General features: G+C 37.8%; 1 protein-coding gene across 1 annotated transcript in view; it reads right to left on the bottom strand.

Annotated features, from left to right (window-relative positions):
* Positions 1-14,783, bottom strand: part of ST8SIA2 (ST8 alpha-N-acetyl-neuraminide alpha-2,8-sialyltransferase 2) — a 90,434-nt gene that overhangs the window by 29,955 nt on the left and 45,696 nt on the right. The window contains exons 2-4 of the mRNA XM_051981050.1: positions 13,961-14,023; positions 10,069-10,197; positions 4,746-5,003 (exon numbers count right to left, since the gene is read on the bottom strand). Coding sequence (XP_051837010.1) covers positions 4,746-5,003; positions 10,069-10,197; positions 13,961-14,023 — 450 coding nt within the window. The remainder of the gene's footprint in view (positions 1-4,745; positions 5,004-10,068; positions 10,198-13,960; positions 14,024-14,783) is intronic.

Raw genomic sequence — 14,783 nt, forward strand, 5'->3', positions numbered from 1 at the left:
TATATTTATATAATATAAATAAAATTATATTATATAGAAATAATAAATTATATATATAAAGATTAATAAATAGCAAGTAGGTGGAAAACTAGCCACTTGTGGGCTCCTATGATGATCTCATACTTGCCACAGAGGATCAAAAAACTCAAAGGTGAATTTTTCTGCCTGATAATTTTCTGCTGCACAGTGGTATTGGAATTAGGATGGATCAGAATGGTCCTGTAGAAAAAGCAGGGGCCTAACAGAAAATTCAGAGTTAAGGTTCTGGCTTTCACCCTTGCTGAATGTGTGACTCTTACCAAACTATTTCACACTTCTGACCTCAGTTTCCTAATCTATAAAATGGAGCTATCAGTAGGCTCTTCATAGTTTCATAGAATTGTTAGGAGGAAATTGCTTTGTAAACAGTAAATTGCTAAGTAAACAAGAGCTACTATCATGATCATTTATTTGTGCTTCTCTACTAGTAAGGGATTTTGATCTGTTAAGTGCTTCCAATTAGGTGCGAAGGAATGAGATTGAATGAAGTAAGGCAAAATGATTGACCTTATCCGGCTTGTTGGGACATAGGTTTATCTTTTTTTAATCCAAGAACTGGAGTCATGCAATTATCATTCTTGGTTTTCCATATGTCTCTTACAATGGCTGGGGCTTCTCCACAATAGACTTGCAAATCTCTGAGCAAACATTTATAAATCAGCCCTGGATACACACAAATCCATGGGCACCTGCTAGGAATGGACTTTAATGATAAAAGCATAGCTTTGCCTTTGAGCGGTACACTGGTATTTGGAGTCCTTTAAGTACACACACACACACACACACACACACACACACATCCCCCATTGTAATGTATTTAAACGCCATCTCCTATACTCTCTAGTCTCTCTATCATATTGTCTTTCTGTATATCCTCATTGTATGACCTCTACAGAATGTTAATAATCAATAGATATTAAAAAGAAATTATGCTGGAATGTGTAAAGTGGAAATATAGCTTGCATACGTGTACTGCAGTCACTATGTATCAAAGTTAGTGACAGTTTTCCATTAGACTTTTGGTTTTTCGACTCTTTCTAGGATTGTTATCTGTCTTTCATATGTACGTGTACAAAGAATAGTGAGACCATGGGTGACCTGGAAAGGGGACTAGTTTTGATCAGGGTTTGCAATTAGGGTGCAAGCCTCATTGAGTATCATTTAATATTAATACTTTTGAAATATTAAAATGAAATTGTGTGTGTGAACTATGGTGTCTATACATGCATCACAGTCTGACTATTGGGAGGTGTTGGATGGCTTGAGAATCATTGGACAACTATCTGAAGGCATGGACTTGAGTCCTGCCAATTACCAACAAGACATTTCTCCTTTCTGAACTTCAGTCTCCTCAGCTGGAAAAACAAGGATGATAATACCTGCATTTTGTAAATGTGCCACATGAAAGTAATAACTATTATTGCTGATGGTATCATCTCTCTAGAGCCAGAAAGGATTGTAAGAGCCATCTACTCCAACCATCATACTTAAAATGGAGAAAAATGAGACCCAGAGAAATCCAGCAACTTGTCCAATATTCCACTACTAGTAAATGGTAGATCTGGAATTCCAACTTAGGTACCTCTTCAGGTACCAGCATTCTTTGGATTACATCATCCTTGATTCATTTGCTAATTCAATGATAATTTTTATTCCAACTATTTCCCTCTATTTTAATTTAGCTAAGTCAATCAATCAATCAATCAATCAGAACTTAAGTGCCTTCTCCATACCTTTACTATACAAAGCACTGGAGATACAATGAAAAAAATGAAACAGTCTCTCTTTTCTATTGGGGAGATGATGTACAAACATGAAAAAGTCTATGCAAAATAAATATATCAGGCAATTTTGGGAGGGAGGGAAGTAGGAATTGGAGATGGGGATCAGGAAAGGTGCTGGGTTGGAGAAGATGCTCCGAGCTGAGTTTTAAAGAGAATAAGGCATTTTAAAAACTGTGTGTGAGTGTGTGTGTGTGTGTGTGTGTGTGTGTGTGTGTGTGTATGCGCGTGCGCTGGGGAAGAGGGGCACAGTGAGAAGGATGTGTATTCCAAGAATGAGGAGCAGTCAGTGCAAAGACGTGGAGGTGAAAATGTGAGGAGTGGCAAGAAGGTCAATTTGGCTGGACGGGAAAGGGCATAAATATAAAGGAAGGCTAGAAAGGTAGGATGGGATCAGGTCATTTTGAAAGGCTTTAAATGGTAAGGAGCAGAGTTTATATTTGCTCCTAGAGTTAAGAGGGGGTCTGGCAGAATTTATAGAGCAGGGGATTGACATAAATTTTAGGAAAATCACTATGGCAGCTATGTGGAATTGACATAACTCGATTTATTAGAAATCTTAAATCCCTCCTTTTATTCTCTTAGCTTTCTGCCATTTTATGTCAGGCACTATGCAAGATATATCAAATTGTGATCAAGAGAACATTGATTTTAATCGCCATAAAATGCAAGCTCTTTGAGTTCAGTGACTTTGTTTTGAGTTTTGTTTATATCTCTCTAGTACCTGGCACAGGCTCTTATTAAATGCTTGTAAGCAACAAGATGACATAATGGATAGAACACTACATGTAGAATGAGATGACTCAAGTTTAAATCTAACCTCAGATTAGCTGAATGACAAGATCCTGGACAAGATACTTTCTCTTATAGTTCTCCTTTCTGTAAAAATGGGCATATAATAAATAACACTTTACCTCCCAGGGTTAATGTGAGGATCAAATGAAATAATATTTGTAAAGTGCTTAGCACAGTGTCTGGTGAGAAAATAAGTGCTTGGGTTTTTTAAACTTTATTGGAAATTATGTAGGTTGTTCTATGATCTAGACTCGGTATTTCAACAAACTCATCAAAAACTTGAAAGACAATTTTTCTTTCTTTCAAATTGGCCTCCTAGATCAAAAGTCATCAGTTATTCTGTCTACTTATCTAAATTTCAAAATTGAAATCTCAGTATGGCAATATTGCCATGGTGCAATGGTGGCTCTCTAGGTCCAGGAAATCTGAGATGGTCCCATGCAAATTTTCCATGGGTGGTGACCTATGCGTAATGAAATATTCAGGGCTTCCATTTGTCCTGGGAATAGCATAGACACCTGTCTCTGTAGTATTATGGAGGCACCACAATGGATGTTCTATTTTGAGTGAGATGACTATTTTCAAATGCTCATGCTGGTGACATGTGGAAAGAAGGGTTGAGGGAAAAAGGATGTGGAATCTATCCATTGCCTTCCTTTAAGTTCCAATTAAAATCCCAACTTTTACAGGAAACCTTTCTCAACCTCTCTTAATTCTAGTGCCTAGAATCCTGAGCATCTGGTAGCAAGAGAGGATAGGACTGGAATCAGAAGACCTGAATTCAATTCTGACCTCACACAGTTACTAGCTGTGCAACCCTAACCAAGTCACTTAAACTATTTGCCTCAATTTCCTCAACTGTAAAAGTGAATAATATAGCATGTTCCTCAAAGGATTGCTCTGAGGATCAAATGAGGTAATATTTGTAAAGTACTTAGTCCAGAGCCTGGCACATAGTAAGTGCTATATAAATCAATGCTTGTTCTTTTCTTTTCCACAGTATCTTGTCTCTTAATTTTTTTATATTTCCTGTACATAGTTTGTTTTGCTTGTTCATTTGCTCATTGTATCCCGTTAGACTGTGAGTTCCTCTAGGGTAAGAACTGTCTTGTGCCTCTTTTTGCATCCTCAGTTGCATTGTAAAGTGCCTGGCATAGAAAGTACTTAGTAAGTATTTATTTACTTAGTATGACTTAATAAATATGTATTGACTGACTTATGGAGTCAAAATCCTTATTCTTAATTTTGCCCAAATATGTAAACTGAAGAGTACCATATTATATGGGAACCTCCCCACCGCCAACTAAAACTTGGAACTACAGGACCTGAGTTTGAATCCCATCTCTAGCATTTACTTTGTGACCTTAGTTAAATCACATATATTTTCTGGGCCTTGGTTTCTTCAATTGTAAAATGAAGTTCTAGTTCTAAATCTACTGTCCCACAGTCTTATACAGAAGAGAAAGACCAGTCTAAAAGTCAGGAGGAACTGGATTTAAAACCTGCCTTTGAATGGATTCCAGCCTGTGTGATATGAGTAAATCACAAATCATCTTAAGTTTTCTATGTAACTCTCTAATCTATTAGTTATAACTGAATCATCATTAATGGACAGATTTTCATACCTGAACTCCCTACACCTAAGAAATCACAGATTCTGTCACTAATACAGTTGCTTCAAGTTAATTAATATGGAGCCCACTTCATTTTATATCATTCCAATGCCTTAGAATCCTTAAGTGTATCATTTTCCAAGATTTCAGCTTCAGTTTTCCCATCTGTAAAATGAGGAAGTTGAGCTAGATAATCTCTACATTTCCTTTTCAAGCCTGATCCCAACAATCCCATGACTCTATGATCTCACTATTCCTCCAACTATTTTGTCTTCTATGTGCATAGACTTGGTTCCCCTATTAGAATTGGACTTTATTGAGGGCAGGGACACCATAATTGAAACTTCCTTTATATTCCCAGGACTTAGTACAGTGCCTGGCACATAAGTGCCTAATAAATTTTTTTTTGGACAAATTGGCCTCCTAGATCAAAATTCATCAGTTATTCTGTCTACTTATCTAACAGCATTCAGTCTACCAGACCAGCCTTAAGTGTGAGCTACCCCATGGAGATTACCTTATTACAAAGCTGTGAGTGTCTATCTCCCGTCCACAGCCACTGTTCAACAGGATCCCAGAGTTTCCCACAATGGCACAGGTCCTGAAATGTTTGTTCTTCAGGGGAGAAGTTCTGGGCAGGAGTTCATATAGGTTTTGTGACACATTCATGGTGCTAGCTCGATCAAAGATATAGTGGATGATGTCTCCAGGTTTCAGGGTCCCCTTGAGAACTGATATGTCTTTTTCGGCATCTAGGAACTTCAAGATTTGCTTCCTGAAAAAACAAAGCCACATATGTGACAGAAAAGGATCTCCTCCCTTCATCGCTTCTCCCTAATGTAGCCATCTCTTGCCAACTGTTCTCTTAGTGCTGCATTTTTCCTTCTCCCTCTCCTTTCCCCCAATTTTGAACCTTCCCCTTCTCTATCTGATAATCAGCTACTCTTTAGCAAAAAAGGTAGACAGCTGGATGCTAACCCCCTGAAGGTAATCTTGGCTAATGGGTTTGGGGTAGAGGTTGGCAACCTATGCCAGGTGTGCTAAAGATGACCCAAGGACCAATTTTCTTTGACAGGTGGGCTGTCTGCCACAGCTAGGGCTTTCCTCTGACACCCATGGCAGATGTGAGAGTTGGTGACGCCCATTTCCTTCTGCAAAATGGAAAGGAAGTCGCCAAGTCAGAGTGCCCCTCTAGCACCCTACAATTGAATAGGTTGGAACCTTGGCACACTACTCTTAAAAAAAGATGGCAGATCCTTGGGTTATCCTATAGGGGGCATCTTTGACATGGATTGACACTGAGTAGGGTCTTGACTAAGAAGTCAGAGTTCAATTCTTCCTTGCCTTCTAATTAACATGCATCTTTTATTTTATCCCAGTTCCTTTTCTAGTAAATTGGAAAAGAACATTGATTGGACAGCTTTTTCTCTAGGTTGGGGAGGAAACAATGTGTTGCAAACTCTTGTATCTATCTCAGATGGCAGCTGATCAGCTTGTTAAATGGCCTGTGGAGGCATCTTGTACTTTTTGAAAATTTCAAGGATTTGCCACAAAGGAAACTCTTCAGTTAGCTTCCAGAGGTTGCTCAATGCATCTCTCTATTCTACAATATTTCAGCAGCAATTACAAATAAATATATTTTGATTCATGGTCAAGAGGTGCTAAGCATTGTTTTTTATTGTTCAGAATAATTCTCTGACTTTTTTTTCTAGTCTTCTATAAAACAAAAGCTGGATTAGAAGATTTCTAGGTCTCTTCCAGATCTAAAGTCCACGAGGTTCAACATACAAGACAATGACTAACTAGCTTTAGGATTGTCTTCCATTCTATTCCATTAAAAACCATTTTTAAGACATCTACTATGTACAAGATAATGTGGTAGATGCTGGGTATAGAAAGGAAGAATGAAAAATGGTGCTTGCTCTCAAGATTATATTTACTTGGGGGAATACAAGTGTAAGATGATTTGAGGATGGATAAAACAATATTAATTAGGAGGATGAAGGCAGGCTTTCTGTAGGAGGTGGCACCCAAGTTGAATCTTGAAGGAAGATTAGAATTCTAAGTATAGGTGAGGAAAGAAAGCATTCTATGTATAGAGGATATGTTGTGCATTTGGGAGTGAAAGAGAACATGGTAAATTCGGAAACAGAAAATAGTTCAGTCTGACTAGAAAGTCATATGCCTCTTAGCTTTTGGGAAAAGGTAAAACCTTTACTTGGTTGGTGTTTCTTTGGATAGTGAAGTCATATTTTTAAGATTTAACCTTGAAGGATCCCTCAATGACATCTTTATAATAAGAGTATGAACAGAGAGGAATTTTTTTGTATTAGAGATGGCTATATAAAATGGCCTAAGTGCAGATAGGAACATATAAGTGACACAGTAAACAGGCCAGTGTCAGGAAGACCTGAGCTCAAATCTTGTCTTAGACACTTCCTAGCTGTACAAATTAGGTTGCCTCTGTTTTCTCATATGTAAAATGGGAATAATAATAGCACTTATCTCCTGGGGTGGTTGTGAGGATCAAATGAAATAATGTTTTTAAAGCTTACTTAGCAAAGGGCCTGGAACATAATAAGTAGCATATAAATGTTAGCTATGGTTAAGTTAACTCAGGAAAGCTGAGTGCCTTAGAAACAAATGAAATAAGGAAAAAAAAAACTCCAAAGAGATTTTGTTATAATAAGATCTTTAAGCACCTTGTAGATATCATCAGCCAAATTTTTTACTTCATTTAAAATTTTTTAACTTTAATTTTTACTTTGATTTTTTACTTTAGTTTAATTTTTAATTTTTACTTTAACTTTTACTTTTTTAAGATTCACTGAATTTATTTGTGATAGTCCTTCCTCTACTAATTAAAACTACATTCCCTTTGTGCCTTACTACAAGAATTCATGAATTGCTATAGTTGAGAAAATTCATCACCTGGTGGCTAACCTTCTGGTGATGAGCCTTTCCAAATTTAGCTGGCTTGATTTTTAGATGACAGATGTACATTCTATCACTGGACCCAAGCTCGATGCCTTGCCAAATTGGTAGGATCTGCCAGAATTCATGTGTTGCTGCCATGGTCCTTGAAAAACTAGGATCACCTCCATGCCCCAAGGAAGCATCAAAGCTGGGACTGAAGAAAGCAGCAGCAGTTGGGCAGGAGATAGAGGACTTGGGTCAAAGTCTTGCCTCTGCAACTTACCATTTTTGTGACTTTGGGAAAGCCACTTAACCTCTCTGCGACTCAGTTTTCTCATCTATAAAATTAAAGAGTTTGGCTAAATGGCCTGTGAGGTCCCTTCCAATTCTATATCTGTGATCCTATGATTTCTGTTGTGCAGAATGGGATAAATGATGCCCATGAGGAATAAAACATGCATTCTGGATTCTTGAAGGAGGGGCTAATGGGAGTCCTGATATTTAATAGGGCAGGAGAAGCCTGGAGGGAATACTGTCCCCTCTCCTCTTTCTTTGATTCTATTTCTTAATTAATGAAGTAGAGCTTTCTCTAACACAGTGAGAAATTTTGCACTTAATAATTTGTACTGGATGGAAAATGGAAGCATTGTTGTTATTTACTGGGGCTTACCAAGGATTATGTAACCCAACTAAATCATTAATTTGTTTGGGAAATTGCTAAGAACCTTCCAATTACCAACTCCAAAGTATTTAAAAACAAAGAGAACCCCCAGAAAACCCACAAAGACTTTCATGAGTGAATTAATTTCTAATTAATTACTAGAAATTATTATCAATTATTAAATATTATTTTAAATGACTTGAAGAATCTTTTCTTATGAATCATTTCAATGACTAATTGCCTGTATTTGAAAGAATTTGTCTCTCCTCTTGAGTGAAGGTAAATGGTTCATACTATGGGATCCACTGGGCTTATACTCAAGAGCCCCAAGTTGGGAAAGACCAAATTCTTTGACAACTAATTCATCATGATTCCCTAGGGTATGACTCCCTTCCCAGTCACACAATCCAATCTCGGGCATAAGCGGGAGCACCTCCTCTGATTTGTGCTTTTAATGAAGTGATCAGATTTCTTTGGCAGTTGATAAAGGGGAATAAGCTAGAGGGAGGAAACCCAGATGAGACTGAGCTGGCAAGAGGAGGTACAATTTTACTCACAGTTGGTCTTAATGACAACACAGAGCCTCTTATTAAAGGGATCAGTAATGTGGGCCTGCAGCTGTCAGGAAGCCATAGCAGACAAGTGCAGAACCAGGGACCTTGCAGGAAGAAATGTTGAAAAGGAAAGTAGGTAGTAGAGAAAGAAATCTACTTCAGATGATTTTTTTTGGCTGCTCATTTCTGCTTCTGCTTCCATTCTACATATATCCTCTGGAGATCATATATTTCTAGAATTTGCTCTTCTCCTTCTTTCCTAGAGCTTTTTGTCTTGGAAACTAGAAACCTAAGGCTTGAATGGAAAGTCTGCTACTTTTTCCATGTACCTTGCTACAATCTCATTTTCAATTTCAACTGTAGTTCAATGGCCATACCCCAGGGTACTTGCTAGACAAAATTGTGGTCTGGGTAAAGTTTCTTATAGTGTCCCTAGACTCTGTGTTTTCTACTTTCCATAGTGCCAATTCAATTAAATAAATGATTAAATAGATATTTCATGCAAGGTGCCACGCTAGGTATTGGGAAAAATGAAGGTAGATAGGACATTGACCCAACTCTCAAAGGGCTTATAACTGAATAATGCTAAGCCTGATCTCATGTCCTCATATTCTTCTCCTTTCTCCTTCTGCAAACCTGTAATTAGTTTCTTTATTCTTATAAACAAATAAATGACTGCTAAAGACATAAAGCTTCTCTCTAAAGGGAATATGTATCATAACAGTGGACAAAGTTTTGGAGGATAATAATAATAGGTAACATTTATATAATACTTTATTTTTTTATAACTCATTTTGTCCTCTCAACAACACTCAAAGTGAGGTGCTATTATTATTCCCATTTTTCATATAAGGCAGTTTTAAAGGGACTTATCCAGGGTCACCCAGACGGCATCTTGAGACCCCATCTGAACTCAAATCTTCCTGACTCCAAAGCCAGCACTCTATCTGCTGGTTTTACCTACCTACACAAGAGTGGGATTTCAGGGAATAGTCAGTAGGAGAGGAGGGATTTGGGGAGGGCCTGTGATTCTCACTAAGAACGTAGGGGCAGGTACAAGTTCTGTCCAATGATCCTGGAGGCAATTCCTACTTCAACTGTGGGTAAAGATGGATAGATTGAGAGTACTTTAGTGATGGACTTGGATGAGTTTAAGATGGAGATTTTCTCTGGCCAGTCTTTATAAAGGCATTTGCATTTAAACCAACAGCAGACTTTCTACAGTTGCAAATCACACCCCATACCCAAATCTGGTGAATCTCTTTGGCTTCTCAAAAACTATGAAAACATTATACACCAGAATTCAGCACAATGGCCATATGAATACATTCTGTGTAATCCGAGTTGCAGCATTCCCTCGAGCGGTCTAACTTGGAGGTCCTTCCTAACTGATGCTCTGGGAGGGCAACATCCCAAGCTAGTGGACACCCTTTCTCTTCCCTCCACCCAGGTTGTTCCCCATGGCTCACTTTGGATCCCTGAACTCCTCTCACAGACCATTTTCGTCCGGGTGTCATGCACCTGCTGGGCCACTAGGCTATTCTGAGATTTGTATTTCTGACTGATCGCTTACAGATGAAACCTGCCTCGGCAGGAGGTAAACATTTTATTTCTATCTTGACTTTTTTCGATGATAAAGAGAGGCAATTTGCCAGCTTGTGCTGAAGAGGGCCAAATCTGTCTTTTGTCCTATAGGTAATTACCAATACCTGATCTTCAAAGACAGGGTCTGGTTGTGTCTCCATGTGGATGGGGCTGGTTTAATGTTGTGCTTTGCACTTTCATTACTTCTGTCAACAACAGCTGGAGATGAAGAGCCATTTATTACAACTTCGACTCTGGGAGAGAAAAAAAACACAACACAAACCAGAAAAAGAGATACAGGATTTGTTAGTGTACCGATGGCATCTCTAATAGTTTTGTTTTTGCTCTAGCATGAATGTAAACTCTAGAAAAGCAAAATTGCAGTGATTACCTAGAGGGGTGGAAGCCTATGGATCTTTTACGATGTACCCTTTTCTCTCCCTTGCCCCTATTCTCTCTGGCTTTCTCTCACGCACAAACCCAGCTTTACCTTGGTAAAGCTGCCTTATCCAATGGTGGGCAGTATGTTGTCCACAGAGAGGTGCCCCTCACCCACTTAGCAGTCACTTGTGGTGCTAGGTGCTTTTGTGGTTCAAATTCAAGGAAGAAAAATATATAAGCTAATTTTTAATAAAGTGTAGTGCCATATATCTAGAGTTGGAAGAAACCTTAGAGGTCATTGAATCCAATCCCTCATTTTACGGAGGAAAAAATTGTGGCAAAATCTTATATTTGAATCCAGTTCTTCTCCAAGTCTAACATTCTTTCTTACCAACCATGCTGATTCCCTTCTAGATAGGGTGGTCTAAATAAAAAATAAAACCAAAAACAAATGACAATCAAAATGTGCGCCAAAGCTTCACTTGCTTTGGAATGATAGCCAAAGGTAATAGATTTCAGGCCTTGGAGCAACAGTGGGTCAATTGTTTCCACAAGGTGATACATGGTTATGTGTACAATAAGTGCTTCTTTTTTTCCCTTTCTTCCAGAAACATCAGGTATTACTGTTCTCTCTTAACTTCATAGGCTTGTGATCTATGCCAGTGGGTTTCTGAGAAACTAGGTTATAGTTATATTTATATAAAGGATATAATATTCAACCTAGATATTGCTGGATACACACAGAGAGCATCTGGGTCACAGGAGGAGAGAACTATTCCTTTATCTGGGTTGAGAAGGATAGACAGAATTTTAAACAGATTTGAGAAGCCAAATTCTTGTCCTTTCAAAAGTCCAAATCAAAGAACAGTTTGCTCTGAGGCTTCAAGCCAAGTTCAAAAATGTGAAATTCTTTTCTTTCTTTTTCTTTTCTTTTTTCTTTCTTTCTTTTTTTTTTTTTTTTTACAAGGTTTAAACTCTGTTCTTTTCCTTGACTTTCTACAGATGAGCTGAGTAGAAATTCACTTTTGTGTCTTTAAAGGTTATCAGCTTTTACTTCTTCCCTCCTCAATGGCCTCAGCTTCTTGTCTTGACTTCATATCATGTAGCTCTTTTAAAAGTGATATGGAGAGTGGGGCTTAGAATTTGGAACTCCCCTTTTGGAAGCTTCCTGGGAGGGCTACAGGAGTACCCCACTTGTGCTATTGATGGAAGCATCCATGAGAACTGGGCAGGACCCCATTACTTGGCAGTAGGCCCAGGTTACCAGCATTACTATGAGACCATAGGTCTAATGCCCATATTTCACAGCAGCTTACATCAAGAGGCATAAAAGATGGCAGCATTTCAATATTTTATCATGATAAGCCAGACTTCCAGAGAGAGAACGGTATCAGAATTCAAGTGAATAGCCCAAATGCCTTTATGCCTTAGAAAATGCCTCACATGCACAGAGGATTTTTTGAGTTGTCTAGCCAGGAAGGATACCTATGCCCCATTTTATTGAGGAAACAACAGAAATAGACATTTTTTTTGGCTACTATTTGGTTTGATGGGTAGATAAATTTGGGTAGTGCTAGTTAGAAATGGGTACTGTGGCATGTAAGAGATCTTAAGGCATCAGTTCTTAACACAAGGTACATAGAACATTCCTCCCTCCCAGGTAGATAGATTTTTTAGGGGATCTGTGATCCTAAATGGGGAAAATTATGTCTTTATTTCAATATAATTGTATTTCCTACATGTTTTATTTTATATATTAAAAAAAATTCTGCGAATGAGTCTGTTGGCTTCTCTATACTGCCAAAGAGGACTATGATACAAAAAAGTCAAGAACCCTGATGAAGGGGATCTTCTTTAGAATGGAAGTATTTCTGCGGCTGTTTCCTTGCAGCAGGACATTTATTAGAACCCAAGTCTATGGCTCCAAATTTGGTTGCTATGTTACCATGGGACAATGACCTTGCTGTAAGAGAGAAGTAATAAGAATCTTTTAAAAAGTCAGCCTATGGCAACCTTTGTTAGAATGGCTATTAAAATCCCACCTATATTTGGTTTGCTGGTGATTGAATGCCATTGGATTTCTATGTAGCCAACTGAGATTCTCCAGGAAAGATGGCATTTTCCTCACTTTTGGGGAAATGAAATTCTGGAGAGAGGAATTTTGGCCCCAAGATGTATCATTTGGTACTTAATTTGTTTCTATCTCCACCTCATCTTTCTTAAATATGAAGTAAATCTATCCATTGGCAAAGACAAGCTTAGTTGTCAATATCAATGAATTGGGTAATTATAAGATTAATTTTTGCCTTTACATTCCCAGTATCTAAAACAGTGCATATCTCACAGTGGTACTTAATAAATGATAACTGAGTGATTGAACGAAAGCAGCTCAACAGTTTAATGCTGACATTATATAGATGTTAAGTTGTTCTATAGGGAATTGAAATCTCTTGGGAAGGAAGTTCCTCAGGCCTGAATTTTGTCCAGAGTTATAATATGTAATAATATGCACTGTTTTGGATGCTGGAGATGTAAAGGCAAAAATTAATAAGTAAAGTAATCCTTGATCTCAGGGAATTTTTGGTTGTTAATAATTTTAGGAAATTACACAAGAAGTTTATTACAGGAATTAATCATGTAGATACATTAGGTCTTGTATATATATACAAGAAAGTTTAGAAACCTGGTTTGTTAGAATTATTAGCAAGGTAAAGGCCATTTTGTGATCATTATTTGGATAATCTCAATTCTATGAAGCAAACTTTTCAAATTTCTGAGCTTATCCAATAACCTCAGACACCAAAAGCTTTAGGAGGGGCTCTTTTCTCTCTCTCCCTATATCTGCTTTGGTCAAGGTCATTGAAACAAAATAACTTTCCTTGGAACTTTGATATGACAAAAACAAATCAGAAACAATGACAACTTTAAGGTTGTAAAATGGGATTTTTTTTTAAAGGAAAGTATCAGTAAATCTTAGGTGGCTCTAAGAGATGCTGCAGGAGAAAATTCTTTGCTAGAAATCTCCCACATTTCTCAGGATTAGACCACATGCAGCTCATAACATAGTCAAATATTCTACTATGATCAAGTGAGAAAAAGCCCTTTTGAAATATTGAATACATATTAAACAGTCAATGTTCCTTCAGACTAATTGCTTTCTGTATACCCAAACAATTTAAGTAGTTTTCAGCTAATATCTTGAATTCTTTGCTTGAATGCCTCACCAGAGTGATTGTTCCCCCCAATAAATTGTTGATTTTTGATGGAGTTTATATTGTGACTTTTACTAGAATCTTGCAGAATTGAAGTTTCATAGTGAATATGCAAATTTGAGTTTTATCCATGATATCCAAAGCTGTCTAATATGATTCTGATTTTTATCTCAATGCAACTGCTGTCTCCCCATATTTCCCATCTTTGGAATTTGCAGACCTTGGGTCATTTGTAAGTGTTCTTACATTGACAGTTCTCCCCTCCCCCCAACCCCCAAAAAAGTGATTAGGGAAATGGAAAGCAGAAATGAAACAAAACAGATCTGTTCACTAAGTAAGAAGGGCACCAGCCAGCAAAGAAGAGAAGCAGATTAATAGCTGCCTTACAGCAAAAACAAATGAACACAAAATCTAATTTACAAACCTATTAGATTTGCTATGTAAGCTGTTCACAGCTGATCTGATTGTACCTCTGCCTCCAGAATTCCTGCAAGACAAAGGAAATGCATTATTTATAAACCCAGTTCCTCTTTGCAAAGCTTTGTTCAATAGTCAAGAGATCCCCCAGTCTGGAGAGCTGTTCACGGAGGAAGCAGCTCTCATTCTTGCCACTTGCCAAAAGGGTCGATCTTTGGGAGTCATTTTTCATGATGGTAAGTCAGAATGAGTTAAGAGTAAGATATATCCTTTTTGTTCTTTCCGAAGGGTCCCATTATCAGGAAACTTTACTTAGCCTCAACCTTAAGGTGTGGAGTAAGCACACCTGTGATTAGCCATACCTCATTAACACCACCAGACAACACTGTTATTGTGCCCTCTCCGCACTTTGTACTTAATTTCCTTCTATATTAATTTAGACCTGTTTATATGTTGTTCCGTTACTCTCTTTAAGCCATTTTAAAGTGTGCATCTAATCATTCTATAAATTCCAGACACCCCTTCTTCTTTTTCTTTTGTATTCTCCATAACAGCACCTAGTATCAAGGGAGATAATGGATCTGAAAGCACCTTAAAACGTGTGAAATGTCAAACATAAGGTCTTATTGTTATTTGTGGAAGCAGCAAAATTCATGAGTTGTAATGATAAAATAATTCATTGCTTAGTGACCTGACTTCTTCCGATGAACTATTCCATACTTAGCCTGGGTGGTCCTTGACAGCTGATATAGTCTACAACCATTACTGGACTTCTGTGAAGATTTTCCAACTTGATAAAACCTTGTGCTCCACTGGCACAGCCTTGGAGT

Source organism: Antechinus flavipes, chromosome 2, assembly GCF_016432865.1.
Source record: "Antechinus flavipes isolate AdamAnt ecotype Samford, QLD, Australia chromosome 2, AdamAnt_v2, whole genome shotgun sequence".
Lineage (NCBI taxonomy): Eukaryota > Metazoa > Chordata > Mammalia > Dasyuromorphia > Dasyuridae > Antechinus > Antechinus flavipes.